We start from the raw sequence: 20,282 nt of genomic DNA, 5'->3' as shown, positions 1-20,282 counted from the left end.
CTCCCCTGTTGTTTCATTTACCTGAAGAACTGTGAAATAGTAGGAACATCAGCCTTGAAATAAGAAAACCTGAATTTGGTATCTAGTTCTATCACTTACATTAAGTAACAGTGATTAAGTCATTTATATTCCCTAAATGTTAATTTCTTCATCTATAACGTTAAGGATTATAAACACATCTGATAGTACAGTTTGAGGATTACCTTGCCTGTATTAGTTGGTGCTAGTGATTATAGAGTGATGACGAGAAATCACATATTCATACCTGACAAACTTTGGAATCTACAAGACAGAGGATTTAGAAGTTTGATCTACAAATTCCTGGGGATTCTCCAGATACTTTCAGGAGGTCCACAGGATCAAAACTATTTTCATAATATTAACAAGTTATTTGCCTTTTTCACTGTGTTGACATTTGAACAGATGGTGCAAAAGCAACGGTGGGCCCCTGCAATTCCACTCCTAGGTATATACGCCAAAGAACTGAAAAAAAGTACTCAAAAAAGTACGTATACACAAGGGTTCCTAACAATTACAACAGATAGCAACAGCCTAAATGTTCATCAACAAATGAATGGATAAACAAATTGTGGTATATTATTCGGCTATAAAAAAAAAGAATGAAGTACTGATACACATGCCACAACATGAATGAATCTTGAAAACACTATGCTAAGGGAAAGAAGCCAGACATAAAAGGTCACAAGTTGTGATTCCGTCTATATAAAATATTCATAATAGATAAATCCATAGATAGAATGCAGATTGGTGGTTGCCAGGGGTTGAGGGGAGTGAAGATAGGGGAATGGGGAGAAACTCCTTAACAGATAAGGCATTTTACTTTGGGATGATAGAAATGTTTTGGAACTAGATAGAGGTGGTAGTTGTACAATACTGTAAATGTACTAAAAGGTACTGAAATGGTTTTTGTTATAAGAATTTCACCTCAATAAATAGGGAGGAAAAAAAAAAGCGATGGTGGGTAAAACTGCCAGAGCCTTATTTAGCATAAATCAAGGCAGTGACGCCAAAAGGTACCAGTATTCGCACTATTCACAACCATGAATTTGTTGTAAGTTATTTACTTTATTAAAACTCAATCCTTCAGTACATCTTTTTAAGATTCTGTGAGATGAAATGGGACGTAGGCATAAATTATTTCTCCTGCACACCAAAGTATGATGGTTGTTTCAAGGAAAATCTCATGTAGGAATGTTAAGAGTTAAAACCTGAGTTAGGGGACCTCCCTGGTGGCAGAGTGGTTAAGAATCTGACTGCCAAAGTAGGGGACATGGGTTCGAGCCCTGGTCCGGGAAGATCCCACATGCCACGGAGCAACTAAGTCTGTGTGCCACAACTACTGAGCCTGTGCTCTAGAACCCACATGCCACAGCTACTGAAGCCCAAGTGCCTAGAGCCCGTGCTCCGCAACAAGAGAAGCCACCGCAAAGAGAAGCCCCCGAGTAGCCCCTGCTCGCCACAACTAGAGAAAGCCCACGCGCAGCAACAAAGACCCAACGCAGCCATAAACAAACAAACAAATAAATGAGTTAGCTACTTTTTTCATGGAATACCTATTTATTTCAAAGAATGACTATCAGGGAAACTATTAACCAGAAGTAGGTATCTGGCAGATATTTTCTCAAAAATGAATAAAGTAAGACTGTTACCTCAAGGAAAACAACTGACAGTAGTTATTGCCAATGATAAAATATGAGCTTTCACTGAAAATTAGAATTTTGGAAAACCTCCAGCTTGATAGCTTCCTAATACGTAGACTTTCTTAGTAAGATTAGTGATATTTTCTAAAATGTGATTTTTAAAATATTGCATAATGAAACACGACATTTAGATCTGCATACCTCAGGGAATCAATATTTTCCAAATGATGATAGCATGAAGCAAAAATCAGTTGTGGGTAGAAGAACAATTCAAAGTACAAATAGACCAATACATTTTTTTTTTTTTTTTTTTTTTTTGCGGTACGCGGGCCTCTCACTGTTGTGGCCTCTCCCGTTGCGGAGCACAGCCTCCGGACGCGCAGGCTCAGCGGCCATGGCTCACAGGCCTAGCTGCTCCGTGGCATGTGGGATCTTCCCAGACCGGGGCACAAACCTGTGTCCCCTGCATCGGCAGGCGGACTCTCAAACATTGCGCCACCAGGGAAGCCCTAGACCAATAAATTTTAACGTGACAGTACAAAAAATTCATTGATATGGCTTCAGATTCTACATTGTAACTAACCTTTAAGAAACTGTAGTATCCTTTAAGAAAATTGTAGTATCAAAGAACTTCCACAATTATATGAAATGCTATTAAAACACTCCTCCCTTTTCCAAATACTTATTTGTAAGGTCAGCTTTTCTTCAGACTTCAACCAAAACAACATTTTATAACCAAGTGAATGCAGAAGCAGATATGAGAACCCGGCCAGACAGTAAAGCAGTTTGCAAAACTAATAAAACAGTGCTCACTAAATTTTTCTTAAAATTTCTCCTAAATTTTAAAAAACGCTATTATTCAAAAAAAAAAATTAGGTCAACATGCAGAGTTTATTACTTTTAAATGAGTTAATAGTTAAAAATTCCTCAGTTTTAATTTCTAACACAATATATGTATAGGTAGATGTAAGCTACATAAACTAAAGTTCTGGGCTTCCCTGGTGGCACAGTGGTTGAGAGTCTGCCTGCCGATGCAGGGGACACGGGTTCGTGCCCCGGTCCAGGAAGATCCCACATGCCGAGGAGCGGCTGCGCCCGTGAGCCATGGTCGCTGAGCCTGCGCGTCCAGAGCCATTGCTCCGCAATGGGAGAGGCCACAACAGTGAGAGGCCCGCGTACCGCAAAAAAAAAAAAAAAAAAAAAAAACTAAATTTCTTTGGGTCTTCAAAAATTTTTAAGATTGTAAAGGGGTCCAGAAACCAGAAAATGTGAGAACTGCTACTACAGGAAATACCAAGATATCTGGCTACCTAGATCCCTCAGAATATCAATCTTTCAGGATAATAGTTTTCCAGATGAAATACTCCTGAAATCAACACTATTTTAAACCTCAATATTTACAAATTTTTAGTGTACAAATCTTCCTTGACTTACAATGGGGTTATGTCCAGATAAACCCATCTTAAATTGAAAATATCGTAAGTCAAAGACGCATTTAATACACCTAACCTACAGAACACCATAGCTTAGCCTAGTCTACCTTAAAGGTGCTCAGAACACTTACCTTAGCTTACACTTGCGTAAAATCATCTAACACAAAGCCTGTTTTATAATAAAGTGATGAACATATCATGTGGTTTACTGAATATGGTACTGAACATGAAAAACAGAATGGTTGTACAGAATGATTTTAAGTGTATGGGTTGTTTACCCTTGTGATCACGTGGCTGACTGGGAGGTGGGGCTCACTGCCGCTGCCCGGCATGTCATGAGAGTATCATACTGCATACTATCATACTAGCCCAGCAAAAGAACAAAATTCAAAATTCGAAGTAGGTTTCTACTGAATGTGTATCGCTTTAGCACTGCTGTAAAGTTGAAAAATCATTATGTAGAACAATTGTAAGTTAGGGACTATCTGTACTATAATCTTTCTGCCTCCTTAAACAGCACCAAAATTACAGGTTAATTTTCATTATCACAACACCAGTCATTTTACTGGCTTAAGATGTAGCTCTACATGCAGTATCTGAGTTGTGACAAATTTTTTTCTAGGATTCACTGTGTGCCAAGCAGTGTTTAGGCCTTGGGGACACAAAAATGCGTATAATCTGGTCCCTAATGTCAAGAGGTTCATAGTCTAACTGTAGCATTATCAATTCTTTAATAACATTAATTTTACAATCAATGTTTTGGGAGTTATGAACACTATGGAAACACAGACCATGGAACAATTATCTGGGTGGCTGGGGGGAATAAGAGGAAGGAATGGTATGGGAATAGACAAAGGGTACAGATATTTGAGGCAGACCTTTAAGATAGTAAGAAATTAGCCAGATGGGAAGGAAGGCAGAAGAAATAGCACTGGCAGAAGCACTGAAGTCTGAAAATGCTTATTGGCTTATACTGCTATTAGCATATTAGATTGCTAGCTTCTAATCTACTAAGGCCTTATTTAAAGAAAAAAAAATCAAAAATGAATTTTGTTAAAAGTGCCTAAAATTAGCTTAACCAAAGGCTGAGCATAGGTCTGAACAACTTTCTTACAAATAAGTGTTACATCATTAGTGCATAGGCCTATTTTAAACTCCACTAATTTCTTTCAGGACCTCTGGTTAGCTTCAATTGGGATACAGAAGTACAGAAATACACTTAAATACATAGCTCTCAAAAGAACAGTCTTATCTTTCTAACATGACTTTAAATGTCATTTTCAAAGTTATCTTTCATTTGGTTCATGAAACATAGTAAAAACTACATTGACTCTAACACAACATTGTAAATCAACTATACTTCAATTAAAAAAAAAACCTATAGCGACTCAGAACAGATTTAAAATCACTATTAAAAAAAAAACCTCATCAAAAACCTCAACTGATAATTAGCTAAAATCTTGAGAACTACATAACTAATACAAGAGGCTAATGAATGAATGTACAGTAAAAAGTTCTGAAAACAGTAAAGGTTACTCTGAACAATGGACAGCCTCTCGCAGCCTACGCATCACTGTACCACATTTCCACCAACCTATAAAATACTATTTTCTATCAAAACATTTTTATTCCAAAGGAAGTAAAACTTATTTCATGTTTTGTTCATACTGGATTTCTTTGCCTTAGAGAACAACTTACACACTAAATCTTTCCTGCTTCAGCCTTTTCAATCTGTCATCTGTCTGGGAGCTCCGCTGAAGATGTATAATGGGTAAACTCCAAACACAGCAACATGATACTTTAACTTCTCAGAGCCTCAGTTTCCTCAAAACCAAAAGAAAATATTTGGACTGGATGATCTCTAAGGTCCCTTCCAGTTTTATGACTCTGCAGAGAAAGAAAGCATGCTGAAGAGAGTGCCATACAGCTCACAGCAAAAAAGAAAAAGGACAAAGTATAGTGTTAAAGGGTTTACAAAGCACAAAAGAAAGGTAAGTAGAGTTCTGGGGAGGAAGACTTGAAGCAAAGGTTAACTCCTGAAGCAGCAGCCAAATGAGGAGCTGAAGCAACCAGTATAAAGGGTATGTGAGTTTGTTAAGAGAATAATAGTGACAGCCAACATTTACTGGGTTCTTATTACATGCAAATATTATTTTGATCACTTAAATACATTATTTAATGATCAAAATTCTTACATACATTTAACAAAATAGATGGGAATACTAAAAAAGAAGTTCTCAATGCTTTTCGAACTTTAGCACGTATATGAATCATTTGGGGATAAATGTAGTTCTGATTCAATAGGCCTGGGTGACACCTGAGATTCTGCATTTTTAACAAGCTCCCAAATGATGATGCTGTATAGTGGCTCAGGGATCACACAGAGTAGCAAAATGTAAATTGAGGAAGCAAGATTCAAATTGTGGCAATCTGATTCCAAAACAAGATATTATCTGAAAGGAATTTATATTTACTGGCAAAACTGGTAGCCTATGCGTTTTCTTGTTCTGAAACAAAGACATTTAAACTTAACACTAGCATTTAATGAGTGCTAACAAACCAGAATTATAATACTATGGGACTCTCAAAGCACTGATCCTTTAGACATCTTAGTGTAGTGTTCAAAGTTCTGGACATTATGAAATCACTACTACTTCCCTTCTTCTCATCTAAATTGCTTTACATATGTAAAAACGTTAGCAAAAAAGACCCCAATAATAGTTCACAGAAAACGTAAAAAGATTACATACATACATCTATGTTTACCTAAGGCTATTCAATTTTCAAAACAATTAAACTACTTCACTTGCCATTACAAGATAAACATTAAATAACTTTACACCTTGGAAGGTCAAAAAAATAACTGTTATATGATTAAATTTTTAGTAGGTTGCTCACTATACAGTTAAATGATAAAACATAATGGGCACGCAATAACCCCACTTACAGAGAATTTCAAATGAAAAGAATAGGAAAATAAGTTTCAGAAGTCATTATTTAAAGGTGAAGAGAAACACAGCTCCTATCATTTTAATTTCTGGAACTCTCTTGATAAAAAAAACTATTTCTGAAGAATCTATTAGAGGAACTAAAAGCAGAAGTAGCTTCTTTTACCTAAACCTAGGTGATTACTTCTTCAGAAAAAAAAAAAAAAAAAAAAAATGCAGAAAATTACAACCAAGATTCTGATCAAGATCTATGTAGGGAAGTAAAAGGGGCCATAATTTAAAATTATATACTTTGAGCAGTTTGAACAAGTTCTCTTCGGAAGAGCTGGTGAATTGAGAGATGAAATGTATTCAGTGATGCACGGTGTGGAGCAGAAAAGCTGAGTAGACCCTTTCCTCTGATAAGCAGTTTGCCCCTTTTGAAGAATTTTTTTACAGCCAGAACAGGAAACCTGAATAGCTGTGGTTGAAACTGAGGGAAGCATCTTATTCATGCCAGATGATGCCAGAGAAAGCTGAATGCCTGTAGTCATCGGAGAAGCTATAAACACAAAACAGGAAGGAAAAAAATTAGTATTTACATAATATTAAGCATGCATTCTTCCATTATCTCATAGAGGTTACTTCTCTTGGACTTGAAACCCAAAACAATCAATGCACTATTCAAAGGCATTCTAAAAAAGCAGAATAAACTGGCTATCACATTGGTCAGAATAAATATGATTAACTTAAGTAATTCTATTACCATTGTCTGAAAACGTAGTGTTTATTTTCAGGTCATTCTCCTGAGTTTTGGGCTGTTGGGCTTGACAATACTCCTAAAAAAGAGTTGAAAAATAATGAAAACGACCAGTCAATCAATAGAAAATGATATATTATGCTCAAGTCTGTTCAGTGAATTGCATAATTGAATTGAACCATGGTACATAAGTAAGCACTACCCTTTTGGTGACCTTTGGCTGATAACACCCATCAATTACTACAATATTTCCTACTGTACCTAGATATGACTTTATAAAGTTTTGTTAACAGAGTCCCTCACTAGCTACTACAAAAAGAGAGTAGACATACTCAATGATCCTATTTTCCCTTCTTGTTCTGATCACCAATAGCTAATTGTCTTCATAAAGTCCTTAAACACAAAAATTGTTAGGTTAGGCTGAATGAGTCTAACGAAGGAGGATTTTTTTCAGAGCAGCAGGCAATTTACCTAAACTTGATCTATGTCTTTGAATGTCCACGGGCTGAAGGAGCAATGGGTACTTCCTAGATGGACAATATTCCCATTGTCACCAACTCAGTGGGAGTCATACCCTTACTTGGTATTGATTTACTTTAGCTATTTGTAAACAGAATACTAGAAATTAATTAAAAATGAAATTACTTTTCATTTCACTATAAATTTCAGCTGGTTCATATATAAACATTCTAAGGAAATTTGGCCCTACTTACAAAACACTCACAGCTTGATTCAGTTTTTCCTTTATAGGTTCTTTAGCATCTGACATGTTTAAAGAAGTTTAAGGATAAATATGAAACTAATTTGGATAAACAAATAATAAAGAAAAATTCTAAGAATTTAAAATGTACTAAATAATTCTACTACTTAATAGAGACAGCAGCATAAAAACATATAAGTAATTATTTGTATTGTTTCAAGTTAAGAAAAATGAAAACAAAAATGTGTTAACCTCAGTTAGGCCCATAATACCCTAAGCAATCCTTTTATCAACCCCCAAACCCACTTCCAAACAGTCCAACCTTCTCTCATATTCTTGCATATGCTCACTACAGCACTTACTGCACACCCTGTTGTTACTTGGTCAACTGCTTTGGGGAAGGAATTAAGATTTTCAACTGATAAACCAGCCCCTGCATAACTAAAATTTATAATTAAATACTACTCTAGAAAATAGAAAATAAGGTAAAATATTTACCTGAGCATTGTCAGGTTCTGCCTTAATTTCATCTAGCCTCTTCAGTTGTGGCGCCACTGCCTTGTCACATTCACCATCTGTTGTTGATTCTTTCATCTTACTGTCTGATGCAAAGAAATCCTCCAGTTCCAAACTAATGGTTTTTTTCTTGGAAAACAGTATCCAGATTCCTAAAATAAAATATGAACTGATAAAGAGTCTGATTTTAATTTTATTTATTTTGGCTGTGTTGGGTCTTTGCTGCTGCACGCAGGCTTTCTCTCTAGTTGCGGTGAGCGCGGGCTACTCTTTGTTGTGGTGTGCGGGCTTCTCGTTGTGGTGGCTTCTCGTTGCGCATCACGGGCTCTAGGCGTGCGGGCTTCAGTAGTTGTGGTGTGCGGGCTCAGTAGTTGTGGCTTGAGGGCTCTAGAGAGCAGGCTCTGTAGTTGTGGCACACGGGCTTAGTTGGCTCTGCAGCATGTGGTGTCTTTCTGGACCAGGGATTGAACGTGTGTCCCCTGCATTGGCAGGTGGATTCTTAACCACTGCACCACCAGGGAAGTCTCAAGAATCTGATTTTTAAACATTAGTCCCTTCAAATATAGTAATTTTCTGGAAGCACAAAACGTTCTTTCACAACACTAGCTTCCTTCCCTCATCCATTACTCCCCAATATAGCTTTGCTTTCTGCCTTCTCCAGTAGATAAACCTTTATGCTTTTTTCTTGCATAGAGACTGGTCTCTATTTCTATTCCCTCAGGTCGCCTCTTCCCCTCCTTATTGGTTTCTCTCATAGAATCATTTAAATACATTCAAAAATTTCTAAAGCTACTGCCCTCCCTCTGACTGTTCCTTCACTTGTTTTTGAAATTCTCTTCTTCCTTGACTTTTTTTTTTTTTAAAGGCGAAGGATTTCTTTTATTTATTTTCTTTATTTGTTTGGCTGCGTCGGGTCTTAGTTGCAGCATGCAGGGGTCTTTGTTGAGGCTGCAGGATCTTTCATTGCGGTGCGGGCTCTTTGTTGTGGCGCACAGGCTCCAGAGCACATGGGCTCTGTAGTTTGTGGCACGCGGGCTCTCTCCTTGAGGTGCACAAGCTCAGTACTTGTGGTGCATGAGCTTAGTTGCCCCGCAGCACATGGAACCTTAGCTCCCCAACTAGGGATCCAACCCATGTCTCGTGCATTGGAAGGCGGATTCTTTACCAATGGACCACCAGGGAAGTCCCTCTCCTTCCTTGACTCTTAAGACTCCAAGACCTATCTCTCCTCCTACCTCTTTGCCAGTCTTTTTCTCAAACATTTATTTCACCTGCTTCTGAATATCTGTGTTCCTCCAAAGCACAATTCCTCAGGACTCTTCTTGCTTGCTCTATGGGCACAACCTGGGATTCAACTATCATCTATAGGCTATTTTTCCCCTACATACCTGAGCTCTAGCCCATATACCCAATTGCCTATTAAATATCTCCACTTGTATGTTCTACAGGTCCCTCAAGTCCAGGAGATTTAAAATCATATTCTTATATTATCCACATAAACCTGCTTTACACATGTTCCCTTTCTTGGGAAATGACACTATGGTATATACTCAATTTCCCAAGCCAGAAATCTAGGGACAGTCCTAAATGCCTCTTCTCCCACATCTAATCACCAAATTATATCAAATATACCTTCTAATTATGTCTTGAAGCTATTTCCCCATTATACTTAATCCCCCCCCCCCCCCCCCCCCCCCCCCCGCCATCAACGGATTCCTTTTTGGTAAATAGTGTTAAGAAGAAACAACAAGCCCAAGCTGGCCTTAACTGTGCTAAGCCCCGCCAAGACTTATTGATAATTCCTAACAGAACTGTAGTTTCAGCCTCTCCAAGGAGTGGAATTTTAAGCCAATCAGTTTAATTTCCTGGTCAGCACTAGTGAGGTAATCTGCCCAAGACCCCCTGCTTTCCCCTAAGGGAAGGTGACCCTGTCTAAACTAGTCCACTCTTTTAGCTTTCTTGTCCTACCCTCTTTCTGCCTATAAAGACGTTCCATCTTGTACAGTTCCTTGAGTGCCCTGCTATTTACTAGATGGGATACTGCCAGATTCATGAATAAGGTCAGTTAGATCTTCAAATTTACTGGGTTGACTTTTTTTTTTTCTTTTTAAACAACAGCTAAGGACTTCCCTGGTGGCTCAGTGGTTAAGAATCCACCTGCCAATGCAGGGGACATGGGTTCGAGCCCTGGTCTGGGAAGATACCACATGCTGCAGAGCAACTAAGCCTGTGCGCCACAACTACTGAGCTCATGTGTCACAACTACCGAAACGTGTGTGCCTAGAGCTCGTGCTCCGCAACAAAGAGAAGCCACCGCAATGAGAAGCCCACGCACCGCAACGAAGAGTAGACCCCGCCTCAACTAGAGAAAGCCCGCGCGCAATGAAGACCCAATACAGCCAAACAAACAAAAAACTGCAAAAAAGACCCCCAAACAATAGCTAAAATCCAAAATCAATATAAAAGATTGCTGTGCATTCAAGCTTAAAAAAGAATTCCATTTTATAACTTTTGAGGAACTACAGGAGCCTTGGATTGTGTAAGCAGATAGCTCAGGGGGTCCCTGGAGAAAGAGAACCAGGAATGGCTTTCCTGACATAAGAGAACCCATTTTGGCCTAAGCCATTTTGTGATCTAAGCCTGGCCTCAATGCTTGGCCTTGAACAGGTCTCAGTAATTAATGATCTTGAGGGAATACAGAAACAAGGGAGGAGCAGTCAAGAAACAACAGTGCAGCCTAGGGGCAAGGGTCCTGGTTCCTCAAGGGAATAACAATATATCTTTCAGTTCTGTAAGAGCTAAGGCTCCCACCCAGGTGGAGGATGGAAAGATGATGCTGAGCCTCCAGACTTCAATCAACTAAAGCTTGGACTCTGTCAACCTTTCCCCCAATTCTACGCTGAATTCTCCTCTGCTCAAGTCCCTTCATGAACAGGCATGTACCCTTAGCTTAAAACTTCCCCAATTTTGCTGTTGGGGAGATACTGCTTTGGTAAAGATCCCCAGTGTTCTCCTTATTTGCTGCAAGTAATAATAAATAAATCCTTCCTTCTCCAGATCTTTGGCTTGGTTGCGTCTACTGGCTTGACGCCCACCAAGGGGCAAACCCAGTTTTCAGGTAACAAGTGTTCAGCTCCAAGGCCTCTTCTCTCAAGGACAGACTGGTTCCTTGTGTTCTTCTTTTTCCTTAACTGAGGTCTATTTTCCATTTTTCTTGTAGCTGCCACCTACAATTCTAAATCCTTTGCAACTCTTTCCCTTCCTGCAATCCTAACTTGGCTGCAGAGGACAAGTCTCCTGGATTCCTCTTACATCACCTCCAAGAGAAAAGGATACTCTTTTAAAAAAAGGTCTTTACAACTAATGATTATGGAGGGTAGGAGATAAGTAAAACAGATATGATTAAGTTAAAGTTCTTACTGGAGTAACTCCAGGTCTCTGGTTTTATTCTGAGTTAGTACATTGAAAACCCCGAAGTTCCGTAATTGTCTTTTATTTTTGAGGTTGGGACTCCGCCACTCAACTCACTGATCTTTAACTCAGCTCTTACTGAAAGCTCCTGTAGACTTAAAAAATGCACAACGTAAGAGTTGCGAGTTAAGTTTTATTTGGGGCAAAATGAGGACAGGGAGACAGCATTTCAGATAGCTCTGAGAAACCGCTCCAAAGAGGTAGGGGGGAAGGTCAGTATATATGTGACTTTGGTGAAGGGGGAGTATACTTCTGCTAGTCGGAGGAGCAGTCATCACCATGAAGGATTTTAGTGCTTTTCTAGATATGAGGAGATAACAAGAATTGGGCTCATAAAATCGGCTCCTGAAAATATCTAACTATCTGAAGACCTGTTCTGCCAGTTTTTCCCAGAGCACAGAGTGCCTCATTTCTGCTCTCCACCCTGAACTCCTTTCAGGGGGTGTTGAAAGTCAGCAGCTGCAGCAGCTCATGATTTAATCCTTGTAGAGGTAGTTGGCAAGTGCCAACGGCAAGTGCTAATTTGTAGTTGATACTCCTATCCCAAGGCAGAAAATTAAATAAGGCCTGACTGTGAAGTGCAATAAAAGCTCATATAGTCTCTGCTCAACCCATCTGAGTGTTACATACAACCAGCAAAGCAAAACTCACTGGAAATTAACTACTAGATTATATATTCCCTTCATCTGAAAGTAAATATGCTATGTTAAGTCTAAAGATCAATTAAAAATAAAACATCTAGGAATCCCTTCATACATGTCAGTCATCACATAGGCAAAGAATAGAAAGTACCCTGAAAGTGTAATTAATCTAAAATATATTTCTGGGACTTCCCTGGTGGTCCAGTGGCTAAGACTCTGCACTCCCAATGCAAGGGGCCGGGCTGGATCCCTGGTCAGGGAACTAGATCCCACATCCCACAACTAAGAGTTCACATGCTGCAACTAAGAGTTCGCATGCTGCAACTAAACATCCCACGTGCCACAACTAAAAGATCCTGCAGGCCACACAACGAAGATCCTGCACCCGGCAATGAAGATCCTGCGTGCTGCAACTAACACTTGGCACAACCAAATAAATAAATAAATAAATAAAGTATAAAAAAAGGCAGAGCAGTTAAATATTAAAAAAAATATATATACTTCTGAGGTAGAGGAAAATGGTATATAACATTTCTTTAGCTACTAAAAAACCAAAAAGAGCAAAAGACATATACGAATAACAAATTCATTACTTCCTTTTTCAGTACAATGAACAAAGGAGTAAAATAAATCCTAGAGACCTCTTTTTAACATAGTCGCACCCATCTTCCCCAACTGGGGCTAAACTATGTATGTTGGAGACTATTAGCCGTCATAGGATAAATATCTTTCTGCTAGTTAGTACTACTTGGTAATAAGTAATTTAAAACATTTTAATTTAAACCAAAGAGGGATATATCATGGAGCAGAAAACCAAAGTCACATGTTTTTAAAGGAAAACATGAGTAACAGAAAGAGAAAGTTAAAAAAAAAAAATCTCATTCAAAATCATGTTAGAAACTCCCATAAAACCTTAAGGAATAAATTTATACTAGGAAGTAAAAGACCAATACACTGAAAACGATATAACATTGATAAAAGAAACTGAACATGATTCAAAGAAATGGAAAGATATCCCATACTCTTAGATTGGAAGAATTAATATTGTTAAAATGGCCATACTACCTAAAGCAATCTACAGATTTAATGTAATCCCTATCAAAACACCCATGACACTTTTCACAGAAGTAGAACAAATAATCCTAAAATTTATAGGGAACCATAAAAGACAAAGAACAAAGCCAGAGGCATAATGCTTCCAGATTTCAGACTATACTACAAATCTATAGTTATCAAAACAGCATGGTATTGGCACAAAAACAGACATACAGATCAATGGAACATAATAGAGAGCCCAGAAATAAACCCACACACCTATGGTCAATTAATTTATGACGAAGGAGGCAAGAAAATACAATGGAGAAAAGACAGTCTTTTCAGCAACTGGTGTTGGGAAAGCTGGACAGTTACATGTAAATCAATGAAATTAGAACACCCCCTCAAACCACATACAAAAATAAACTCCAAATGGTTTAAAGACCTAAATATAAGACGCCATAAAACTCCTAGAAAGGAACAAAGGCAAAACATTTTCTGACATAAATCGTAACTGTATTTTCTTAGATCAGTCTCCCAAGGCAAAACAAATAAAAGCAAAAATAAACGGGACCTCATCAAAAGCTTTGGCACAGCAGAGGAAACAATCAACAAAACAAAAAGACAACCTACAGAACGGGAGAAAATATTTGCAAATGATGTGACCGACAAGGCCTTAACTTCCAACATATAAAAACAGGTCATACAACTCAATATCAAAAACCCCAAACAACCCAATCAAAGAATGGGCAGAAGACCTAAATAGACATTTCTCCAAAGAAGACATACAGATAGCCAACAGGCATATGAAAAGATGCTCAACATTATTAGAGAAATGCAAATCAAAACTACAATAAGGTATAACCTCACACCAGTCAGAATGGCTATCATCAAAAAGTCTACAAATAATAAATGCAGGAGAGGGTGTGGAGAAAAGGGAACTCTCCTACACTTTAGTGGGAATGTAAATTGATGCAGGCACTATGGAGAACAGTATGGAAGTTCCTTAAAAAACTAAAAATAGGGCTTCCCTGGTGGCGCAGTGGTTAAGAATCCACTTGCCAATGCAGGGGACACAGGTTTGAGGCATGGTCCAGGAAGATTCCACATGCCACGGAGCAACTAAGCCCATGCACCACAACTACTGAGTCTGTACTCTAGAGCCCACGAACCACAACTACTGAACCTGTGAGCCACAACTACTGAAGCTCGTGCGCCTAGAGCCCGTGCTCCTCAACAAGAGAAGCCACCATAACGAGAAGCCTGCGCACTCAACGAAAAGTAGCCCCTGCTTGCTGCCACTAGAGAAAGCTGGCGCACAGCAACAAAAACCCAACACAGTGAAAAATAAATAAATAAATAAATTAAAAAACCGCTAAAAATAGAGCTACCATGTGATCCAGCAATTCCACTTCCAGGCATATATCAGGAAAAGATGAAAACTCTGATTCAAAAACATACATGCACCCCAATGTTCATAGCAGCACTATTTACAATAGCCAAGATATAGAAACAACCCAAGTGCCCATTAACAGATGGCTGGGTTAAGAAGATTGGTATATATATACAACGGAATATTATTAAGCCATAAAAAAGAATGAAACATTGCATTTGCAGCAACAAGGATGGACCTAGAGAATATCATACTAAGTGAAGTAAGTCACTCAAAGACAAATATTGTATGATATCACTTATATGTGGAATCTAAAAAATAATACAAATAAGTCTATATACAAAATAGAAACAAACAGACACAGAAAACAAACTTAGTTACCAAAAGGAAAGGGAAGGGGGAGGGATAAATTAGGAGTATGGGATTAAGTAATACAAACCTCTATACATAAAATAGCTAAGCAACAAGGATTTACTGTATAGCACAGTAAATATATATATATATTCAATATTTGTAATAACCTATAATGGAAAATAATCTGAAGAAATATATATATAACTGAATCACTCTGCTGTACACCTGAAACTAACACAATATTTTAAATCAACTATACTTCAATAAAACAAACAAAAACCCTTGAGACTGCAAAGAAATGGCAAGCTATTAGCAGTTACTTCTAGACACACAGACAGACCTCCAGACGGAATGTATACACTTTCTTCCTGGAAAATTAGTACAATATTGCATACATAAACCTGTCGATGAAAGATTAATTAATTGTCAATCTAAGAAAGAGAGAATTTCCCTCCCCACTACACTTGTGCTCTTACTGTTCTACTTGCAAAGTCATTTCTGCCTATTCAAATTCTACTCAGCTTCTAAACCAACTCAGCTCTAGATTTTATCAAATTGGCAAGAATTAAAAATAAGATATGCCTAGATAAGATAAATCTAGGTATAACAGAATAGCTTTTAGTATGCTAAATTCTTCCACTGGAAACAATTATAAAATTAACAGGCTTGGGCTTCCCTGGTGGCGCAGTGGTTGGGGGTCTGCCTGCCGATGCAGGGGACGCGGGTTTGTACCCCGGTCCAGGAGGATCCCACATACCGCGGAGCGGCTGGGCCTGTGAGCCATGGCCGCTGGGCCTAGCGTCCGGAGCCTGTGCTCCGCAACGGGAGAGGCCGCAACAGTGAGAGGCCCGCGTACCGCAAAAAAAAAAAAAAAAAAATTAACAGGCTTTACCTCTGAGGGCACCTTCCAGGATAAAGGAAAATGCCCAAGCAGAGAATAGCAGCATAGTGAGCTACGGAGATAGGAGTTCTGGGTGCCTAAGTAGCTGGAACTCAAGAGGCACAATCTGGGAGGAAAGAACCTCAGAGAAATAAGCCCCCAAATTTGCACACAAATATTCCCCATCTCCACTCATTAGCTAACCCTTAAACTGCACATCTACAGAGCAAGACTCCAAAAAACCTAGCAGAAAACAGCAGTTGGGAGGCTAAAAGAGATTACAGTAGCTTTGCAAAGCTAAGAACAGTTGAAATTTAAGCCCAGATAAGGAAGAGGGGACTTGGTAAAGATGTGGACTTTCAGTTGAGACTCCAGGAGGCCAAGCCCTAAGAGTAAGGGCCACAACCCAGGAGAAAAGACTACTTCCTAGAAGAAAGGGCAAACCTAAATAGATCAGCCCTAATTAATGCCTAACAGAATCCCTCAACAGGATCAATGTAATCTGCTAGTACTATTTGCACACCTAAATGAACTGCAGTCCTCTCTGGAGGAGTCTTTCAAAATTTTCACCCACAATGTCCAGAATAAAAATGTATGAGCAAACTCCCCCCAACTCCCCAACAAACAAAACTGAAGGGACTTCCCTGGTGGTGCAGTGGTTAAGACTCCGTGCTCCTAATGCAGGGGGCCCGGGTTCAATCCCTGGTCAGGGAACTAGATCACACATGCATGTCACAACTAAGAGTTAGCATACTGCAACCAAGAGTTTGCATGCCGCAACTAGGGAGCCCGCCTGCCACAACTAAGACCCAGCACAACCAAATAAATAATTTAATCAAACAAAACTAAAAACCAAGGGGAAAAAAGACAACAGAAACAGACCCACAGTGTGGCTCATACTGATGTTAGTAGGCAAGAACTTTGATGTGTTTAAGAAAATACAGAAAAAGATGGAAAAGTTCAGCAGAATCCTGGAATTCAATTTTTAAAAAAATCGTGGGAATTTGAGAATTGGAAAGTAAAATAGGGAAATTAAGAATTCAACAGATGAATTTAATATCAAATTAGTGAACTAGAAAACAGGTTAGTACAAAGTAGTCAGACTGATACATAAAAGGATACAAATAATGTAAGCAACATGTGGGAAATAGCAAAATGGTCTGACACACATGTAAACTGAGCCTGAGAATAAGAGAAAACAGGCAATGAAACAGGAGCAACATTTAAAGAAATACTGGCTGGACAATTTCCCCAAAATGAACAAAAATTTCAAACCACACGAATTCAAGAAGTTCTATGAATAAAAATAAGATAAACATAAGGAAAAGACAACTCTGCACATCATAGTCACACTGGTGAAAACCAAAGATAAAAAGAAAATCTTAAAGGCAGCTAGAAAAAAAGGACGTTAACATACAGGGTAACAAAAATAAGAATGAAGGCTGTCTTGTCAGAAACAATGAAGGCCAGAGGCCAATGGAATAACTTTAAAATGCTGGGGGGAAAAAATCTATCTAAAATTCTATAGTCAGTAAAAACATCCTTCAAAAATAAAAGTGAGGGCTTCCCTGGTGGTACAGTGGTTGAGAGTCCGCCTGCCGATGCAGGGGACACGGGTTCGTGCCCTGGTCCGGGAAGATCCCACATGCCGCGGAGTGGCTTAGGCCCATGAGCCATGGCCGCTGAGCCTGCGCGTCCAGAGCCTGTGCTCCGCAACGGGAAAGGCCACAACAGTGAGAAGCCCGTGTACCGAAGGAAAAAAAAAAAAAAAAAAATTAAAATCATCATTACTTATAGATGACATATTGTGTACATAGAAAATCCAAAAGGATTTCCAAATAACTACTGAAATTATTAAGTAAATTTAGCAAGGTCAATATTAAAAAAATCAATTATATTTCTTTGTAGAATTAGAAATTTAAAAATTTAAAATAACTTTTCTATAGTGTCATAAAACATCAAATATTGGAATAAATCTAATGAAATACGTCAAGATCTCTAGACTGAAAACAAAACAATGCTGAGAGAAATAAAGTAAGATCTAAATAAATGGAGAGAGACAGTGATTGACTCAATATTAAGTCAGTTTTCCCCAAACTGAGCTACAGATCAAAATCCCAGTTTTTGTTGAACCTGCAAGATGATCATAATGTACATAAAATGTATACACAACCTCGAATAGGCACTACAATCTCAAAAAAGAAAAAAATTTGAGGACTTACTAAAAAGCTACAGTAGTTAAGATGGTATGGTATGGACACAAGCAAAAATAAAATGAGTAATGTAAGAGTCCAGAAGCAGGTATACTCTTATTTCTTTGCATTACAGCTACTTCTTTACGCATTACACTTACCAAAGATTTGTTTTATTCGTTGAGTTCTGCAAGCTCTTTTACTGGAATGATAGGAAGACTGGAGGCAGAAGGCTAAACGCTTCTCAAACCAAACGAAAATGTCCATTTTTAGTTCTGTAGGCAATGGGGAGCCACTACTGATGAAGTGCATAGGTGCTGGGGTTATAGAGATAATTACCACGTGCAGACTCTCATAACACTCTGCCTAGCACAATGTAAGCATACATGAGGTACAAAGCAGAAATGAGGTAAGAGAAGATGGTCAAAGAAGTCTTAGAAGGTTATATTTCAGCTAGGTTTTCAAGTAGGTGTCTATGAAGCAATCACGGGGGATATTTCAGATATAGGGACAGTATGTGGAAAAACACAAATATATGGGAACTCTAAGAAGTGGAGTTACTGATGAAGATAAAATGCAAGAGTGCTAGTGGAAGGAAATGAAGTTGGAAAAGCAGATGTGGTTCATATCCGGAAAGTCCTTAAATACCAAAAACCTTGAACTTAAGTCTTGAACATCAGTAGCTTTTGGGGTTCATCAAACACTTCATATTTCTTTAAGTAAAAATTTACTTTAAAAAAACTAATAAAATTATGAGATACACTTAACTGTGTTACATACCAAATGTGAAGTATTTTGGTGACCTCCAAAGCATTAATTTGTGCTAGATTAACAGAGACCTTCAGAAAATAGCTTTTCCTGCCACCAGGGTGAACATAATTCAATGCCTTGTAGCTGTGTCATTGATGAGGAAGTTTACAGCTTTGCACTTACGCTTTTTGGGTTCTAAACTGTATACGTCCACTCACAGAAAATCCTAGAAGTGAATTTACTGTTTTAGCAAGGGCATCTACTCCTTTAATACTCTTGCCTCAACCTAAGAGTTAAATGTGCAAAGTGTTAGGACTAAATGTAGTTCTTGTTATAAATTTCGGGGGCTTCTTGTCTTATATATTTGTGATGAGGAATACAAGCTATCGTCAGATGTTATCAGTGATTCAACACTTAAAGAGAAAATTCTCCACTTACCTACTTTCCAGTCAGTTTAATTTAAAAGTATGATGAGATTGCAACCTGAGAAAGTTAAAAAAGTCACCGTTTGTAAACATTAGTCCATGCAACCAAGATACTTTCGATTCAATCTTGTACACAAAAGCAAAATGACATAACATAAAATGACAAAGACTGTACCTTCATCTAATCAAAATTTCAAATTCCATTTCATGACGAGCCAAACATTTATAATAATTAAAAAATACCTTTTATTTAAGATCCCATGTACAACTCTATTTGCAAAAGGAGTTCCATGATTTTTTTTTCAGTTTGAAAAAAAATCACTGCTTAACGAGGGAGAGCCACAGGTGGGATCAAAGTAATGTTTTAGAAACGGAGGCCATGGAGAAAGACCGAAGGCTGAAGGCAGTTACGGCGCAGGAGCAGAGTAGGCGCTGAGAAACGCAGGAAGCTGGCGGGGGGGTCGGGGGGTGGCAAAACGCCCCGACTCTCTGCAGACTAGGTTAAAGGAGACGACAAACACTATCCAGGGGCCTGACCCCGCATTCCCGGCCCCCACATGGCGGCATCCGCACGCAGGGCTGAGTCCCTAGAACCCCGGCCCTCCGAGACATTTCATCCTTCCTCCGACTGGCCAAACTCTCCGCCCGTCTCTGGTAAAGCACAGAAATAAAGACCGACACTACAAGCGCTTAAGGAGGCTTACTAATTTCTCTCACCGACGGTCGCCGCGCTACGTTTCTCAAAAGAACTTCAACGGGAAACGGTCGCGCAGGCCCCACCCCTTCCCCGTCGGTCTCTGCGGCCGAGCATGCGCAGTGCATCCGCCGCCCACCCCCGCCCACCCAGGCTCTGGGCCACTTTTCCGTCAATAGGAAAAGGCAACCTTGGGGGTGGGTGAGGGGGCTGTTCAGATCCCTCACTAGGGACTAGGAGTTTAGCCCTGAAGCCCTATGTATTATAGGTGGCAGCCAGATTTGGACATTTCTTTTTTTATTTTTTAAAATAAATTAATTTATTTGCTGTGTTTTTGGCTGTGTTGGGTCTTCGTTGCTGCGCACAGGATTACTCTAGTTGCAGCGAGCAGGCTTCTCATTGTGGTGGCTTCTCTTTGTTGGGGCGCACGGGCTTCAGTAGTTGTGGCTT

The 20,282-nt window shown here is 39.0% G+C and overlaps 1 protein-coding gene across 14 annotated transcripts in view; it reads right to left on the bottom strand.

Moving 5' to 3' along the window:
- The window catches only part of ZMYM1 (zinc finger MYM-type containing 1), a 38,820-nt gene extending 18,877 nt beyond the window's left edge, over positions 1–19,943 (bottom strand). For 10 of the 14 annotated variants that reach the window (XR_010940719.1, XR_010940721.1, XM_067725433.1 and 7 more), the window contains exons 1-5: positions 19,856–19,934; positions 19,152–19,196; positions 7,980–8,149; positions 6,788–6,860; positions 6,334–6,583 (exon numbers count right to left, since the gene is read on the bottom strand). Coding sequence is in view for 11 of the 14 variants with exons in the window: in XM_067725433.1 (XP_067581534.1) it covers positions 6,334–6,583; positions 6,788–6,860; positions 7,980–8,075 (419 nt within the window). In the remaining 3 variants the exon portion in view is untranslated. Of the gene's footprint in view, positions 1–4,792; positions 4,982–6,333; positions 6,584–6,787; positions 6,861–7,979; positions 8,150–19,151; positions 19,197–19,842 lie in introns of those variants that run through there. The other 4 variants (XM_067725426.1, XM_067725428.1, XM_067725427.1 and 1 more) reach the window with 4 other exon arrangements.
- Between the last annotated feature and the right edge of the window lie 339 nt (positions 19,944–20,282).

The sequence above is a fragment of the Pseudorca crassidens genome, chromosome 2 (assembly GCF_039906515.1).
Source record: "Pseudorca crassidens isolate mPseCra1 chromosome 2, mPseCra1.hap1, whole genome shotgun sequence".
Taxonomy (NCBI): domain Eukaryota; kingdom Metazoa; phylum Chordata; class Mammalia; order Artiodactyla; family Delphinidae; genus Pseudorca; species Pseudorca crassidens.
Note: the sequence above shows the minus strand (reverse complement) of the source record. Positions and strands in the feature narration are given on the sequence as shown.